The 18,823-nt window shown below is 38.8% G+C and overlaps 3 protein-coding genes across 3 annotated transcripts; 2 read left to right on the top strand and 1 right to left on the bottom strand.

Moving 5' to 3' along the window:
- The first annotated feature begins 1,244 nt into the window (after positions 1–1,244).
- fmc1 (formation of mitochondrial complex V assembly factor 1) lies at positions 1,245–3,960 on the top strand. The gene is made up of 2 exons (XM_088316334.1): positions 1,245–1,523; positions 3,257–3,960. Exons 1-2 carry the CDS (start codon positions 1,395–1,397, stop codon positions 3,458–3,460), a joined length of 333 nt encoding a protein of 110 aa, XP_088172460.1. The 5' UTR covers positions 1,245–1,394; the 3' UTR covers positions 3,461–3,960.
- A 1,669-nt stretch (positions 3,961–5,629) lies between these two features.
- LOC148322825 (heme-binding protein 1-like) lies at positions 5,630–12,145 on the top strand. The gene is made up of 4 exons (XM_088317497.1): positions 5,630–5,961; positions 10,364–10,502; positions 10,649–10,829; positions 11,210–12,145. The coding sequence occupies exons 1-4, from the start codon at positions 5,884–5,886 to the stop codon at positions 11,385–11,387; spliced, it is 576 nt and encodes a 191-aa protein (XP_088173623.1). The 5' UTR covers positions 5,630–5,883; the 3' UTR covers positions 11,388–12,145.
- A 286-nt stretch (positions 12,146–12,431) lies between these two features.
- On the bottom strand, positions 12,432–18,168 carry wbp2nl (WBP2 N-terminal like). Its single transcript, XM_088317496.1, has 8 exons — positions 18,017–18,168; positions 16,347–16,455; positions 16,079–16,217; positions 15,453–15,545; positions 15,149–15,358; positions 14,169–14,282; positions 13,496–13,578; positions 12,432–13,386 (listed from the first exon to the last, which is right to left on the bottom strand). Exons 1-8 carry the CDS (start codon positions 18,073–18,075, stop codon positions 13,330–13,332), a joined length of 864 nt encoding a protein of 287 aa, XP_088173622.1. The 5' UTR covers positions 18,076–18,168; the 3' UTR covers positions 12,432–13,329.
- Between the last annotated feature and the right edge of the window lie 655 nt (positions 18,169–18,823).

Consider the following 18,823-nt stretch of genomic DNA (forward strand, 5'->3'; position numbering starts at 1 on the left):
ATTATTTTCCCTCTTTATGGAGCAAATAATAAGCATGTTGTGAATATTAAAAATCTATACAATGCACAAATTTCTGGCCAATTTGTTCGTGCAAAGTCAATGGGGTCAAGAATTTAGCTGCGACCGTAAAATCTGGAGTATCAACGTTCCATAACTATTAATCATATTTTCAAAAGCCTGCATTAGAAAGCTTACTAAACACGGAAACAGACAATTGCAATTATTGCCAGTTAATTAGAAAATTAATAAATTCAAAAAATAATGTCCAATTTGCTGTTAAGCATTTTTATAATGGGTTACAAGGGTCAAAAAAAGTCTAGAATGAACAAACGTTTCGTGGTTGTTAATATAAATCACATGGAACAAATGCATCACAGTTGGGGGGGCATTTATAATTGATACATTTCATGAAATTCGCGTTGGAAGTGACAATTTAAAAAATATATATTTTCTAAATGATGAAAAAAAAAATAAGTAAAAGATAATCTGATCCATCATGGCGATTGGACAACAAAATCACAAGTGACTGGACAAACTAAACGACCAGAAAATGTCTGTTAGTCGACCAATTTACACGTTTGGCAAAAAAAAAAATTAAAATATGTAATAAATGTGTTCATTTTGATTTGAAGAATTTCCTCACTCACCTAAATGTTTTTGAAGTGGTTTTGTTTCAGAAGGCTAATTAAGTAAAACAGATAACGTTGCTTAATGTCCAAAAACCGTGATCAATTGTCACCGAAATGAACGTGTGCATCTCTTCTCTTGGCCACTTCAACCTCTAAAAATATTCGACATCATTTAACATCTACTATTTTATATCTTAGTCGATTTGACATTGATGTGCTAATTAAAAACTAAATACATACATCCGACGTTACTCACCAGGTCGTGAGTACCTCATTAAATACTCTGGTTGAAGTAATCACTGAATGAACTGCTTTTTACTTTTACTTGAGACATATTATTCAAAAGTGCAGTGAGCTGGAGTGCAATTTTTTACTACATACCCCACAAGCCCCAAGGCTGGGACGCTCTTCATACATGTCCATCTCCTTTGATTTCATTTGAATCTCCAATGTAAAGTAAGTTTGCACAATACCAACACAGTGGCAAGTTTGCAACACAACAAAAGCAAAGCATTGTGTTTGCACCAACTTTGATGACTCCATTGCGCACACGTGTCAACCGAAAGGTGTCTATTTCGAGGGCGTTTCCTTTCTCCGTCAAGAAACGAAGTCATGTTGGGGACGTCTGCAATCCAAGTGATTATCTACAGGTGACACATTGCCGCCCTGTGGTGAACACGACTGCTCGATGATGCGACGTCTGATTGAGTTGGTCTGGTTTGGCGATCGCAGACGTCTCACCACAATCACAACACTTTTTCGAAGATGGCAGCGTCACCGTCCTCCTTGCGCGTCTACAGAGGGATTCTCAAAGAACTGCGGGCCATGCAAGGACAAAATTACAAGCAGTCTTTGGCGTACAACTTCGTAACGGATCAATTTCGCAAAAATCAGGCACGTTTTCTCTTTCCTGCTGTTCTACTTCCGCCAGCTAATTTATTTTAAACAGTACACATTTAGTGGTATTTTTCCTCGATTTGTTAGATGCGTCTAAATATATTCATGCTCAAGAATGTTTAATAGATCATGCATGTGAATGGCCACCTTGAAAAATATGTTGTTGTTTAATGTGACAGCAGCGCAACCCAAGGGCATGCTAACAGCTAACTAACTTAGCAGCGCAGTACCGTACTTTGCAGTCCAGAGTCAAACTCTAATCTTGCACATGCACGTTGCATTGCATTGCCATCAGTTTAGGGACTGGATCTAAATTTATTCAAAATCGCAATCCGTGCCAAGCCATGTCCCAGACAGGCATTTGACAATAGATTCTGTAGTTTACACTTACTGTACTTCATCTCATTGTTTCCCACAGATTCCTTCCATGATCGCTGATGTAATATATTACATATTAAAATGGCAAGATAAGGCAGATGGAGGATTAACTAGATTTTTCCCCAACCTTTGCTGAGCCTAGGCACACGTTTACATCGTGGGAGGGGTGTGGGGGTTAAGTCACCTCACACCACATATTTATGTCCCCCAAACTACTCTATGTAATGTAACTAATTCCACCTGCAGCAGTGGAATAGCAATTCTTATGCCTGTCACTGGATTTACCAGAGATGGATAGATTAACAAAGATATTTTATTTGTAGTAAATAGTGACTTTTCTTAACAATTCAGTGAATTTGGATAATGTCCCATTGCATGCCTAATCTCTCTTTTAAACAATGGTTGGGATAATTTTTTTAAGAAACAAGATCTGGTCTCTCCCAAGGAGAAGTCTAATAAGTGTGATCTTAACTGTTGAAATTACAGTACTATTTATTTCCTACATTGAATTACACTTACTACATGTGTGTATGCTTTTCACAAATCCATGTTAAATATTTGTATCTTTCCTGTTGCAATTTTTACTTTTTTCCCTCACTTTTCCCGAACGAGGCAGAATGAAGATTCAGTGATGTTTGCATCACAGTTCAGAGCCTAATGGATTTGCATGTTCTCCCTATACTTGTGTGGGTTTTCTAAAGCCAGGTTGAATTATGAATTGAATCCTCCAAATTGTTCATAGGTGTGAGTGTGAATGGTTGCTGGTCTGTTATTTTGTGCCCTGCGATTGACTTGAGTCCAGTCCAGGGTGTATCCCACTCCTTGTCCCGTTCGGTGGAAAAGGCTCCAGCTCACCCGTGACCCTAATGAAGAAAAGTGTAATAGAAAGTGGATTGATGATAAACCCAAATGCAGTGACGCTGCCCAAATGAAGCATTTGGGTTGTTAAGCATATAGGCTTAAAGCTTTGATTATGAATGCTTGAGAGAACAAGACTCACCACGCTGGCTGAATGCATGCGCAGTGATGCAAAACAGCTCGGGGGAAGACTCAAGCCTGTCAGTGTGTATTTGCTGAAACACCAAAAATGACAGAGGGACTATATAACATATATGCGAAACCATAAGGACTGGACCAAATGATTAATGTCAGCATCACTTGCTTGAGCAGATAAAGCAGAATAATGTTGACTCAGAAAAGCTGGTGATGATTGCATATCTGTTGTTAATGTCACTTGTGATGTTAATTTGCCACATCCTAGTATTTTTTTTTCCTCCTCCCACAAATGCTCTTTTCGTGTCAGTTGTAATGAATGAAAGCCGTTATTTGTAACGGATTCTCTTGTCCCGCAGGTGACAGGAGAAAGGTACTGCAGAGCCCAGCAGGAGGCGCTCCATGCCTCACAAACATACCTGTGTCTGCTGGCCTCTTCCAGGAACCACCAAGCCCTGCACAACCTTTACCACGGAAAGGGAGAACGTGGCCCAGAAGAGGTGGCGGGCCTGGTGGGGCTCAGGTTGCCCACTCAGCCAGGAGGCAAAGGCTGGGAGAAGTGAAGGTGGCGTGAGGTGTGACGATGGAAGAATTGTCGCCTTATGGACAACAACCTGCAAAGTGTTATTCGAAAAGGGCAAAGGCTGTGGACTCTACCTGTGTTCCGGGAAGGATGTATGGGGGGGGGGGGGGGGATGCATTCTGAGTGCCCTGTTGCTGTGATGTTTGAAAGCAGTGGCAGACATTCACAAAAACTGTTCAACTTTGATTTATAATAATATAAATAAATAAACTATTCATCACTTAATATTTGGTTTGCTTTCTTTAGAAGTTAAGGGATGGAATAGCTCTCTCTTGCCTCCACTTTGTGTTTCATAAGTGAGATGATAGAGAAATCAGAAAGTGCTTCACATTTAGAAACAGCCATATATATACTGTAAATTAAAAAAAAATCACAGCTTTACAAATAAATCAAGACAATCAATTCCCACTGGATTGCTTGCCCATATTGATGTTTTGACTCTCTCTTTAAAATGTCTAACCGCATCTGTTCAAAGGCCAGAATTTTGTCACAACAAATAAAACCAAAATGAACCATTTGAAAACTTTTTCCACCATCATTGTGAGCTCTGACTTGGACAACGCAACAGGAAAAAATATATTTTTGTAGGAAGCAAAATAATGGGGTTGCACATGTGTGCACACCCTCTTCTCACTGCGGATGTGGCTGTGTTCAGAAATAATCTAGTACATTTAAACTCATGTTTAATAAGATGGGTTGTAGAGAAGATACATTTTTATCTGCAATGCTGTTTTTTTTTTTTTTGAGAATAGCTTTTTTCCTCAACATGTGCAATTACACTGTTTTAGGTGTGTTAGCCTCTCTCTTTTTTTCTAAATATGAGTCAGCAGCAGATTATGTGCCTTTAGCAAAGCCCGAGTAAATTTCAGATGTTCTAGTAGAATTATCATACCAATTTTTTGCTTTCTACCAGAAGCGTCAAGGTTTTGGAGGATAATGGATAACTTTGGACATACGGCTGACCACATCCAATTGGTCACCAGTCAATCACAGAATGCATTTTGAGACTCATTATTGACCAATCTAAAGTGTTGAAAATGGTTTGCTCTCGTTCACAACACAATGCTAATGGTTGAACAAATTTGCCATTTTGGGGGTCTCATGAAACGTGACTATTTTGGAGGTACAAGGTTTTGGCCCAAAGTGTATTGAGGTAAGCATCAAATAAGATTGGGCTTCTTTGGGAAATTAATCTGAAATAATCACAAGGGTCACATGTCAGAAATTCACATCTTCTAAATTAAATTTGGTATTTGAGAAGTACTGGTAGTAAAGTTGTCCCTCCTGGCAAATGTTGGCTGAGACTCGTCCATTCATTGCTTTCACTTGGCCAACAGTGACATCAGTCGCTGTTTTCTATTGCACTGTTTTTCCATTAATCTCTTCTTCTTCTTCTCGTTCCCCCTCCTCCTACATTCCACTGATGACTAACGTTGCTTTCAGAGTGAATTTAAATAGAGTGACCCCCAAAGCCAAGCAACTCACGGTGACACCGGGAGTGAGGCAAGCACCCATGCATTGGCCACATTCGGCGCACTCAAAACGTTGCAATGCATTCTGACAAACCAAAGGCTTGTGTCACAATTAATAATGCACAAATAAGCGCAGGGTAGGATGAGATTCGCCACACGACTGTGCTTGTGCCTCCTGCAGCACAGTCATAACAAACAAAACAGGACAAAGACATAAGCATAAATATTTATATTAAAGCTCACAGATTTTACTCTTTGCGTAGATTGTCTTTTTCAGATAATTTGTTTTTCTTTAAATGGGTGGGAGCTTAACTAATGTGCATTTTTAATATTTACTTCATTCAATGATTTTTTTTAATATAGGGACGTCTCAAAGGCACATTAATGTCATAATGGCTCAACAATTCCCAGAGTTTTGGAAACTCAAAAGTATGACAAGTAAAACACTTTGTGAATGGTGACCCCCAAGCCAGGAACAGGGTGTTATAACGATGCAACGACCCCTTTATTTTTTTGAACGTTTACATAAGTACAAGAGTTTACAATGCACCCCCCCCCCCCCACACACACACACTCACACCTGACCATATACGTGTCAGTCAAAGCGCGAATCTGCCCGAGAGAAGAAGTGTAAGAAAGGCGGAGACACTGTGACCATTAGAGTGGAAGCTCCCTCTCTCTCCCTCATTCCAGAAAAAAAAGGAGAACGGCGAGGCAGCGAGCGAGCATCTGCAACTTGTGGCCGCAGAAGGCGCACATAAGCATGAGTTGAGGAGGAGGCTGCAAACCAATATCTAAATACGTCCACGATTGTCCAGTTGAAGTTTAAAGAATATTCATTAGCGACCAATCGAGAGATTAGGGTGACAAGAAGTGTTGGGGCAAAAAAGGTGGGGGGAAAAAGATAAGCGAGACGCGAGAAAGGTGCAACATGTTCGGAATGCTCAAGAATTCGCTTTTTGGAAACACCGAGGAGACAGAATATAAACTACTAAGCACGGAGACAAAGGTAAGAAAGGCATGCGTGCATTTTCAAACCAATTATGTCAACGATGAGCGTTTCTCCTAAGTAATAACATATCGTTTAAAATTGACCCAATTTAAAAAATAGATTCTGATTTATCCAGAGGTAGATTTTGTTTAAACGAGACACATACATTATTTCGTCCACAACGCTTTTTATTAATTCTCTTCCATTTAACCTTTTACGCAAGATGACGTGTGTGCGCGCGTGCGCGCGCGGACTATTCGGGCCAGTTTGTGGTCAACCTCCTGGCTCACATTATGTGTACTGAGCGAACACGGCCATTGCCATGACGTCACAGAGAAGCCTATGACCTTTCCTTATCTCTGTTCACTCGCGTCCTTGTTAGATTTGCCGTCTCTATACACTGAGAAGAGTGCGATGAAAAGCCAGTGATGTGTGCTAACTGAGGCGATGCCCAGCAGCTACTTCGGTGTCTGTCCACGTGCTCGTTCGACCCACAATGCACTACTGCAAATACGAGTACATCGAGACGTGCAGATTTTGGTGATCACTGATCATTATTTAGGCATTTGGGGGTGCAAGGCTAACCCAGTTATGTGGCCCTCCGTATTTGTGTACTGCCCTGACAAGTTTGATTTTGATCTCAAAACAATGATAAAGTCCCGAAAAGTCTAACATTTCGACTGCTTTAATACTCCGAGTAGGCCGATAGCTATTACTCACTTCTTGGTGAGGAAACGTCTCATTCGTGACACTTCACTTTCATCTCTCCAGCATCCTCCTTGGCTGACACTGACAGCAGCGCTACTGCTATTGGCAAGAGCGTCTGACTCGTGCTGATGTTGGTTACGTATATTCCGTGTCACGTAACAAATGTCTTAATCTTCTAAATTCTCACATTTTGCCGGAAAATGTTTTACTTTTGCCCTCTCAGCTCCACTGGGACGAGACTGCTTCATTTTCACCACAGTACATCAACAAGTTTGAATGAAGTCTGCACGAGTTGCAATTTGTCCATTGCATGAGAAGAGCGGGGGCAGTTGAAATGATTATAACAGATGAAGAATTTTAATGCGTTATTAGCATGTTAAGATGGTACAGAACAAAGGGAAAAGATCTGTAAGAAGGCACAGTACAGAGGCACAGCTAGCAAGTTCCTACACAGAATATATTAGGAAAGGGACAAAAAAATGTTACTTCCCTGTGATCGAGCGATTAGTTCACAATGTAAACATGTCTAGTGCAACTCAGCCGCTGGCAGGTGGGCGTCATGGCTATCAAGGTTATAGCAACCTGCTGTACATCAAACTCATTTTTAACACCATTTAAAAATGTGATATACTTACTGTACATGAGTTTTCCGAGGCTGCAAAATGTCAGGTGAATATATTGTAATTTGACCCAATCTCTAGGCCAGAGGTCCTCAAGCCTGTTCCTCGAGGGCCGGTATCCTGTAGGTTTTCCAATTCTCCCAACTGCAACACAGCTGATTCAAATGATCAGATAATCAGCAAGGTCTACAAAAGGTAGATAACGATCGTTTCAGGTGTGTTGCAGCAGGGAAAGCTGGAAAACGGGCAGGACACCGGCCCTCGAGGAATAGGATTGAAGACCACTGCTCTAGGCTACTAATACTTAACTCTCAACTATTACACAATTTTACAAAGCAAAGCCACCAAATCTTGAAACAACTGATACTGAAATCAGAGATTGTCACCTAAGCCCTCGGACACCCGTCTGACTCTGACACCCAACACACTTAATTTAAACTGAGAAGAAATTCAGAGGAGCTACCTGCTCCTCGCACACACAATGCAAAAGTGATGTGATTGAAAGTCTTAAGATAACTATATGAACATAAAAACACAACATGGTTGGTGTTGATAATGCATTGAATGAGCTGTACTAAACTAGCACACGACCACCGACAAAGCGAATTAATACCCGTTTTACGAACACAATGCAGTGCAAAGACAATGAAATCTGGGTAAATGGTCAGATATTTAATAATAACGCCATCTAGTGGAAGAGCATTTTATTGCTGTGCTTATCACTATAGGTGGTCGGCATAGATGAGCAAAGATAAATTAACTGCAATAAAGAAACAATAACACTGGTCAACAGCAAATTTTAAACAGATACGGATTTTAACCATGTGTTGCAATTTATAGCTATGGCGTTTCAGATAAATATTTTACCTGTTACTGAACATGAACCTTAATTAGTAGAGATTACTAAATATATTACATATAATAATAAAACATATTAATATATTATTATAACCAATTATCTTTATTATTAGCAGTAGTATTCATTTATATTAATAATATTAACAACAGTAATAATATTAATAATATTAACAATGTTAATAATATTAATATTAATAATAAGAATACTGTGACAACCTGATGTCCTGGAGAAAAAATGGGGTAGATTCAGTGCAAAAAATTAAAAATTAAATTAAAAAAAGTTTACTTGCAACATCGATAAAAATATAGTGAGCGTACGTTTGCCACACCTGATGATCTCTGTCACCACTCAGTGGTTGGGATTCACTGGGTTCAGTGTAGTTATTTGTTGATAATCTACAACCAATATTTAAGACAAGCTGATTTTTTGCACAAAGGCTACGGCACTGACATAATTGTCAAAATCATATTAAAGGAGGAAATAGTTAAATGGTGAGATGTTTTTTTTTTTTTCTGGACTCTAATCATGTGAATAAATACAATTTGCGGTCCTGTATATGCCTGCGTAGGGTAAACATTGCTTGCAGAATTAAAAGCATTCGAATGACCTTTACATTCCTACACTAGCAACCTTAGGAAAACACTTGAGTGATTCATTGCATGTATAATCATGTTAATGGAAACGGAGCCCCATTTGTGACCCGAGCCCCCTCAAAGCATATTAAGGTCATTGCATAGCGGCGGAGATGTGTGGCCGCACTCCACATTAACCCCTCGAAATCACATGAAAAGACGGTTGCATCATGTTAACACAGTGCGCTGGAGGCTGGGGGAGCAAGTTGTGTTTGCCTTGCGTTATGTAACGTTGTGTATCTCTGTCCTATTATAATGTGTAGCCTGACTGAACCCACTGCAGCAGCAGGAGATGTTAAATCACATCAGTGCAAAATGTGTTGTCCCCAGAATGTTTTTTTATCTGGGCCACACTTGTTTGGCGCAACCACGTATGTGCAATTGTGCAGACACAGACATCCAACACGTACACAGTAAATCTTTGAAGTGCAACAGCCCTGCATCATGGCAGTTAACCTCATGACTGCACTTAGACAGATTAAAGTATTGTTAACCCTTTGTTGGATCAAGTCTGAGCCTTTTTGACATTTGACAGCTATTTAAATACCCTAAATGTTATTCTTTAACCCTAAAACAAAGATTGAAAATGACATTATTTTACAGCTAATCAAATACCCATGTCCATTAATGTTATTTCAGATTTAGTAAAGCATGTTAAATTAAGGAAATAGTAATATAATAAAAATTGCAATAGTGGGAATCTTGAAACTGTAAAATACACAAGTAGTACATATTATTGACCATTTGGCACACCGTATTAATTGGCACAATTTCAATAAATTAATCTATTAAAATACAAAAAATAAAATAATATGTAAGAATGTAAAAGATACATTACTTTTGTGAAGTATTTTGTTAAATAGTTTATTCCAGTTGGACCGTATGTTTATTTGATAGATTTAGCGCTATTATCTTAGGTTCAGACCGATTGAAAACAGGTAACGCTGCGTGTCTCGCTTGTTTTTGTTCGCCGTGCTACGACATGCGAGTTGCTTCCTCCAAAAGGCGGAAAAAAAACAAACTTTGAAACTCATTAATCAATCTGGTTACTGGTAGTTTGTGATATATGAACAAGTCAATGCAGTCTCCATTATCCAACTTTTTTTTTTTTAATAATTCAGTTCCGGCAGCTATTGGAAGCTGGCTGTATCGTTTCCGGGGCGCCAATCCAACTCCATATTGTAACAATGGAAGTAAGCTACCAGAAAAGCTCATCTTACGTTAAACCTAACCAGCTAGTAGGACAACATTTCCCATGATTTTTACACACAGAAGCATGAAGTAGTTCTTGTCTTGTTCCAGTATGACGAAAACATGCTAGCAATTATATGCTGATTAGAATGACAACCTATACGTAATTTGAACTAAAGCCGACATTCATCCATAGATAGAGCACACAGCATGACAAGGCACACTGGAGATTTTTGGGAAAAAAATTTGAGTGTGCCTTATGGTCTGAAAAATACGGTAGTAAAAGAGTAAGAGCTTCAAACAGTCGCAAAAACTCTGTTCACACAGAAATATGCAACTTTTGGTCTGGAATTTTTTTTTTTTTTTGATTCACTAACGCCTACACCCCCTTGTTTTGCGTCCTCTCCTAGGATGGCGTAAGCTTTGAGGTACGGCGTTATGACGCCGCCAAATATGCTGTTGTTTCCTCGGAGGGGCGCACTTATGACCAGGTGACAGGCGAGTTGGTGAGGAAGCTGCTCATGTACATCGGTGGAAGCAATGAACAAGGTAGTACCTCGGAGCAGATTATCATCACGCTGTTTTGGTGTGTCATTGCATGAACATCAATGTTGGAGTTTGCACGATAAGATCACAAAAAGCTCAGTGCTCAAAACACGGAAACTTCTTTTTTTGTCCATTCTAATTTCAACAAGGTGAGGCGATGGGCACAGCAGCACCCACCATCATCACGGTCTACCCTCGGAATGACGGCGTTCTATCCCGTCGTCTGGTGGTCGCCATCCGCATCCCGACCATATATCAGCAAAGCCCCCCGACACCCACGGACAGTACCATTAAAGTCGAAGAGAGGCCTGGCATGACTGTCTATACACTGTAAGTGTCTTTCACAAGAATACTTGGAGTCACAACAAGGTACGGACTTCCAAGTACATATTGAGCGCATTGGTATATAAGATACATGCACAGGATTACACGGCAAGAAAAAAACAACTCCAAGCTCACGTGTCTTTTTTCGATGGCCATGACGATCGTATTAACGTAAAGGCTGGCTTGTAGACATTTTGTCACTTTTTCGGCAAGACGTGTTTGAATGCCGATGCAAATGCTTCAATGGGAACTGCTTCGATCTAAAAAAAATAAATAATTTGGGCAGTGGTGGGCCGTGCATTTGATACGAGACTTACAATAATCTACACTTTAAAATCAGTTGTAACGCTTCGTAATTATAGAAATGAATTTTTTTCCGTCCACAGGCAATTTGGAGGTTTCGCAGGTGAGAGTGAGTACCGAGCAGAGGCCTTGCGTTTGACACGCACCCTTGGCGAGACGGCCCCATTCCAGCGCAAGCAATACTTCTGTTGCAGTTACGACTCGCCGATCAAGCCCTACGGACGGCGCAATGAGGTGTGGTTTATACAGGAAGAGCCGTAGGGCAACTGCTGGCCCACACTGACAGCTTCACTGACACTCCCACTTTAACTCCATTTGACGGAAGAAAACAAACAGCAATGTGACTTAAGTTTTGTTCGGCTCTTTTTATTAAACACATTCCTTACTATACTAACGAAATGTAGTGTAGTAGTATGTTTGTGAGTCAAAACTGTCAAATTCACTGTGGATTACGTGTCTGTATGCATAGCAAAAGGGAACAAATTGCTACGAAAAATACGGTATAAAGATCATAAATATAATATTAGTGTGAGATAGAAGAGTGAGACCTAACTTCAGTTTGGCAGTTATGTAGCATTCATTGTTAGAATAGAATAGAATAGCATACCTTCTTTTGGTGTATCCTTAGAGGTTAGACCATTGAGTATTGGGAGCACTATCTTTCAGTTTGTAGTGACAGCAACACAGAAATGCAATTTATCGTATAAAGCAATAAAACTAAGGAACTTCCTGTTCTTCAACTGGATACAAACTGGACATTAAGCCATTAAGTTGTGTTTATAATATTGAGTGAATGGCACCGTAGCTTTTGCGCCCGTTTGTGTTGTGATCGTCTATCATGTCATTTTGTGTCGTGATTTTGTTAAATCTGCAAAAAATGTTGTTGTGCAGTATCCATTTTGTTTTACATCCCGGAAAATGTTACGGTGATACATCGGTAGTGTGACTCTCTGTGGCAAGCGTGAAAACTGTAAGGGTTTAATTGTCTGACCAAAAAAAATAAATATATTGTTCAAGTAGTCATACTTCATCATTTGTCACACAGGTCAAATGTGAATCTGAAGGGGATACTTTTTTTTTTTTTTTTTTAAATGTTATTACCTGATTATTTTGTTCAGTTGTTTAAAGAATTGGTGAGGCCTGAAATTATGGCTACAATTGCATTTTTGTGAGCACACAAAACCATGTATCTGCAAGGCTTTTTTTTTTTTCAATACGGTAACGTAATTCTCGAGTGTTCACACACAAGGCAAAACACATTAGCTCTCTCGGTCCGATAAAAAATATCTGATGAGGCTCAGAAAATACTAGAATCAATAAATGACAAATTTATTAGATTTCAGTTACACAAAATTCAGCCAAGCATTATTAATTTATAGACATTATATGATTGAAGCAAACTTTGATCCACGCTAAGAAAATCCGCCAAGGGTGTGCAAAGACCAGTAAATAGGTGTCAACTGCTTAACGGGAAAGAAATGGTTAGCCCATGGGAGTTTTGACACGAGGCAAAACGCTTGTTGTCTAAATGATGAAACCTTGTAACCGCATACTGGCCTATTTACAAGGAAGGTTTCAGCTTGCCTTTGCATACATGAATGTAATAGAAGGTAAGAGAACAGTGTCACGAGGGTGACACCGGCTTTTCCACTGCAACCAATGTAAACGGGGAATATTGCACACTTCTGAAGATTTTAATAAATGCGGAAAAAAAATGTGCAGTTTGGGTTATCTAGAAAATAAAATTACTGTTGCCAATAGAGCGTGGAATCGTCTCTAAGATACGCTATTAATAGCAGAAATGACAATCAGGGCATATCCAGGCCATGAGTGTACGGATAACAAACATTTCATTCAAAAACTGTATATGGAATACACACTGTAAATAATACCACTAAAATGCACGGATAATAATTTTGGTTGTTGTTAAAAGCTACAAGAATGAACTACAAGAAAGTGTGTGGGGATACAACTTTGTCATTAAAAAAAAAATACATTCATCATCCCACTGCCTCATTTCAGCTCCAAACTGCTCTTTTCAACATGGCAATATTAATATGTTAAGCAAAATAGCCACAGAAGACGTTTGGATTTTGTTGGGAAAGTTGCAAGTTGTAAAAACTGTATGGTAAGAGATTCAACTCAATGTTTTGTATCAGGGATCCATCAGAAGATTAGGAGGAAGTGTCCAAGTTCCTGAGCCTCAGTTGTTTTTCTTTTCAGGGGAGTTTGGGTAAGGTGCATATGGAGGAGGCAACTCCTTTATGGGAATACAAACAAATATATATAAATTAGAGTGTACAGACACCAAGACAGAACTAAATCACATGACGCTTCTGCATTACTAGAATGAAGAAAAAGTAGTTTACCGTGGGCATGTAGACACTGTGTGGATTGCTGGGATTGTAGTACGCATTACCCGCTGCTTCTGCAGCTTTGGCGTTACCTGGGCCTGAAATAAACAGAAATCGTAAAGGGAAGACAAGGGACCACTCACCATACACACAACATGAAGTATATTTTCACACATTAATAAAATCCATTCCAACTAATGCATGGTTTTGTACTCAGGCCAAAGCAATGAAACTATGACTTGGGTTTTTGCACTACTATTCAGTGTTGTATTGTGAGCCGCATTAAACAGAGGCATTTTGTGGGTGTGGTTAGGCACAGTTGATACATCGCTAAACACTAAAGAAGGTCATAGTGCAAGTCAGTATAAGGCTCAACAACTGCCAGCTCCCAGAATCAACATCGAAAAATCTGCCATCACACACTGGAGAATCAGTCTTTCACACGAAATCAGAAGGCAAACACGTGATACAACAGCAGAACTTAATATGAAGGCGAAAAAAGAGGAATTACAGCGCATGAGAGATCATGAGCTCCTCTTTCCTTTTTCTTTTTTTTTTTAGGTAGCGTGATTTTAAGTGATTCACTTTGGGCCAGATGGATCGCATCTGACGCGTGCAATGACGCAGACATGGAAGAGGAAAATTCAAGAGCGAGGGGTGGAGTGGCGAAGGGGAGTGGGGGGCAGACCTGGAGGTGGTGGAGCTGTCCAATTCTGGGGGGGTGCGGCCCAGTTTTGAGGGGGCCCTGGGTATGGGGGAGGTGGGGCCATGTAGTCAGACCCTGCTGGGTATGGGTACATTCCTGAAACACAAGAGAAGGCTCGAGGTTGTAAATGATCACTTCACTTTGCAGTTAACAATCAATGTTTCCTCCTTTGGCAAAAATATTAAAGAACAGCCATATTGGAATGAGTAGCCAAGAGTGAGAGATGTAATCACTGCTATCTTTCAGTGGCGGGATTCTAATTTTAGATCAAAACTTGGTTGAATTAAATCTTTTTAATTTAATTTTGTAATTTTAGATTTTTAATTTGTGTTTTGACTTTTACAAACTGATTGATTGCTATGTTGTTGTTGTTTTTTAACAGCAAGTTTGGGAGTTTCTAGCATGGCCAGATAGTCAACACATAACGTCACAGAACTTGAGATGCCTTAAGGACGTACAGCTGTTGCAAAACCGGAAAAGCCTAAATAAATTCATTTTACATCAACCCAAAAGGTTTATGTATGAAATGAATTCAGTGAAAACGAAGGACATTTTCACTCTTATTCTTCCTATTTAGTTTTGTAAACAGTCAAAGTGGTTTTAGTCAATTATGGGGTTGTTGTTGTTGTCACTTTAAGGGTGAGCATACAAAGATACTAAGAATTTTTTTTTGTATTTGTAAAAACAGTTCTTATGACTTGACAGTAGTACACGAGGAAAACGATCTTTGAAAAATGCCAGAGGGGAAAAAAAATAAAATGAGGTGTTAATCACTTGTCATGCATTCCCTGGTGTCATGCTTATCAAATAAAAAAAATGATTTGATTCATATTAAAATTGTAAACTCTCCTTTAAAAGAGTTTTATAGATTTGAATTTGTGTTATTACCATTGTTTCTATTAACAATAACGACCACGCTGTGCGTCTTGTGCGCGTGAGCAAATTGAAACGGCTTTCTGTACCTGGAGCAGCTGTTGGATAAGGGTAGCCCATGTTGCCAGCAGCAGCAGCAGGAGGAGGGGGAGACGGGTAGAACCCATTCTGCTGTGGAGTGGGTGCATAAGGATAGCCTTGGGGAGCAGGCGGAGCTGGGCCATAGCCGTTCATCATTCCAGGAGAAGGGTAGCCATGATATGACGCACCACCGTTCTGGGCAGGGCCTCCACGAGAAGCTGCAAGACAGTGTGGCAACACGCACTTTGCAATGACTTCGACCAATATGGTGTGGTAAGAGAACACTGTAATAATGGGAAGTCGTGAAGAAACCATTTGTGGCCAGTTTGAAGAGATGCTGGCCGAGCTCTATGGCTCCTCCATTGGGGAATGACATCTTGAAATGGGCCTGACCCTCCCAGCCACCTGGTACGACATGACACATATTTCAGTAGTGTATACAGTAGATGCATGCAACTGATATGTGAATGTAAAAAAAGGTTCTAAATCAAAGCTATAAACCAAAAAAAAAGAATCATTCCCCACAAAAAAAAAAAAATCAATACATTTTGATTTTGGGGTGAAAATTGTGTCTAAAAATTTCACTAAACTTGAGTAGTCACACATGATATGTATGACATGTTAGAACACAAAGTTTCTGAATATCTCATGGCACTTAAATTAATACTTCACATATAAACACCACATAGTGCAGCAAAAAGTTTAGATCTTGTCTCTAATTATTTTGATAACTTCATTATTTTCCGTTTACATTTAATGACTTTAAATGAGATTCCACTTTTGATGTGAAGAAATGCAGTGCTGGATGCTCTCGCTATGCAGCAGTTAAGAATGTGACCTTGTTATTATAAACATTGCTAGCACAATTCATAAAGGTTGAAATTCTGGTTGACAGTTTAGAAACCAAATTATTTTATTTGTAAAAACAGGACACCTACCACCCGGCTCAGCTGACACTGTCCCTTTAATGTAATTGGCAGCAAACACGGGCTGCTCGATGCTGCAGCCCTTCATCAGGTAATAGGGGAACATGGCAGAACCCAAGCAATCCTTTGTATTACTGGACACAAACACCATCTAAACCAGTAAAAAAAGAGACCCAAGGAAAGAGGAACATGAAAGCACATAAGAAGAGTTAGGTCAACATCCCAATTAAAAGAACAGCATAAGTAAAAGCAAATGACTCAAATGTAAAGTGGGCAGTACCCTGTATGGTGTGAGGTACACAGTGCCTTTCTTGGTCCCCTTCAGTAGATCTGTTTTACAGGCGATATCACTGAATGACAGCTCCACGTTCTTGCATTCCCTTAATACACTGTTGAAGGAAAAGAAAATTCGGTTAAAAAAAAAAAGAAAACACTAATATAAGGTGAACCCAACTGAATTGGGATGTCTCATTCACAGATTCACCTACATGTGAATTTTTTTGTCAAATCAAAATGAAACTTTTCACAGAAAAACTCAGTATGAGACTCTGCACTGTTTAAATGCTTTGTGGTGTTTGCTGTTTTCATCTTATGAATTTATTGTTATATGTCTATTTTTACTTCATGTACTGCACTTAGTATGCAGTGATGATTGTTCTTTAAGTGGTCTATATATATATTTTTTTTTAAGTTGAGCGAAGGTGAGACATACAGTGCTTAAATTTTAGTTTGGCCCAATTTACATTTTTTTGCTTGATCAAAATGAGGCTTCATTTTGTCAGTTACAACTTATAAGTGAGCTTCAGATATCGCACAGCTTGTGATTAAGGTACAGTGATACCCTCAAATGAGGGCAAGGAGAGCCAATGCACTTTAAGATGGCAAACACACAAATGGTTAGCCTAATTGCGTAACTGACTTTTTTACTTGCTCTATAGTAACTGTCACATTATCAATAAAAAAAATACAAATATACTTGTTAATATTTAGTTTACATTTTGTGTAAATTCTTTACCAGTCGATCAAAGTAACCAAACATTTCCCGTTTTCAAATTGTTGTTTTTCTAGCTTTCTGCAGATGTTCCATTTTTTCCATTTGTTTTTTTTTTCTATTAGACTGAAAAAGTGGAAAATGAAAATGCTCCCAAGTCATAGCTGCCACAACTCATGCCAAATTGCACAACAGCAGCAACACCCGACTCCTGCTCGTGACGCAATACACTAGGCCACGCCCACTAGACAGAAATTCACCACACTGTACGGTCTAACTACACTTTATCAAACTTTTTCATTTCTGTTTTCTATTTTTTATACAATGCAGCACCATTGTCGTCATTCACCAATTGCGGTAATTTAGAGAGGGGCTGGAAGTGATGAATGGCATTTGAAATCATTTCAGAGGTGAAAATTAATTTGATTTGCTTGGTCATGGAACAAACTAAACTTATAGGTCAAGTTACCACCACTTTGTATGTTTAACGTTGCCTGGCTTGATTTAGCTCAATATTAGAATACGGTGCAAACGTTTGGCTGAAGCTTTCCCAAAACACCGCTCAGTATGATGGAATTCAATTTTACGTTACTTCAAACTAAAAATATTATCCACTCTAATGAAATTAACTATCTCAAGTGTATCATACCTATTCATCCGACAAGCGTATGTTAACACGATAATGCCAACATATAGGCTTCCTGTTTTGAAAGTAAGCATAGCCGCCGACCTTTTTACCAAGCTAACGCGACAGAGGAAGTTATCTTCACACTTGAAAATACGCTTAAATAACATTTTTAAATACATCACGTAAACACTGGAAGCCGCACAGCTGCGCTAGCTAAATTGTGCTAAAGCTAAAGTAGGCCACTAAGCTTGATGTTGACTGGAAACTAAACAAGCCAAAAGGAAGTTTATTTTCCCATTGAATCGCAAAAGCAAAAAAGAAAAACACATACCTTTCTCCATTGTTAATCAACACTCCACCGTTTTGGGAGTGATTTCGATTCAGCGCCATGGCCGTGTAAATTTACGATCGGTGGCGTTGGAGTTTGTTTGTGCTACACCGACAAGAAACGCCACAAACGTCACACCCGTTACGTCATCACACCAGCTGGACATACGTAACTTCCCGTTGATAAAATAAAATATAATAAAATAAATGGTGTGCCTCAGAAACGGCCTTGCTTAAGGCTGAAGAGCACAATAAAATGGAAATTTGAGTATAGAACGGACAGACTGGCCAGGTCATTCGTAGATGAGGCAAAGATAGGCAATATTTATTTTGTATGTTGTTATACAAAGTATTTGATTTTAAGTTAAATTATTTAAAATAATAATAATAATAATAATAATAATTGCTTGTTTTATAAGAAAAAATAAACAATAAATAATCACATTATTTTAAATAAAACATGAATTTATTGATAAATAGTAAAGTTTTACTAAATTCCTCTTGGTTTATTTTAATAAATGTAAATTATTAGTTTATCAACTGTTTAATAAAATGGAACATAATTTTAAACGTGAATTATTTGATTATGATATACACTATTTTAATGATAACATTTTGTGTTATTGTATGTATGATTATTGTATTATTCATCGTAAAATCAAGTAACCAATTATTGAGATACATTTTAAAAAAAAAAATAAAAGTAGTAATTAACAATTTTGGGGAACAAGCAGCTAAATAACTGTAACAAATATTGCAGGACTCTGAAATTGTAAAAAAAAAAAATAAACAAATAATAAGCAATTGGTGC

Source organism: Idiotropiscis lumnitzeri, chromosome 15, assembly GCF_059441095.1.
Source record: "Idiotropiscis lumnitzeri isolate Australia: NSW breed Sydney's pygmy pipehorse chromosome 15, RoL_Ilum_1.0, whole genome shotgun sequence".
In the NCBI taxonomy this organism is placed as follows: Eukaryota; Metazoa; Chordata; class Actinopteri; order Syngnathiformes; family Syngnathidae; genus Idiotropiscis; species Idiotropiscis lumnitzeri.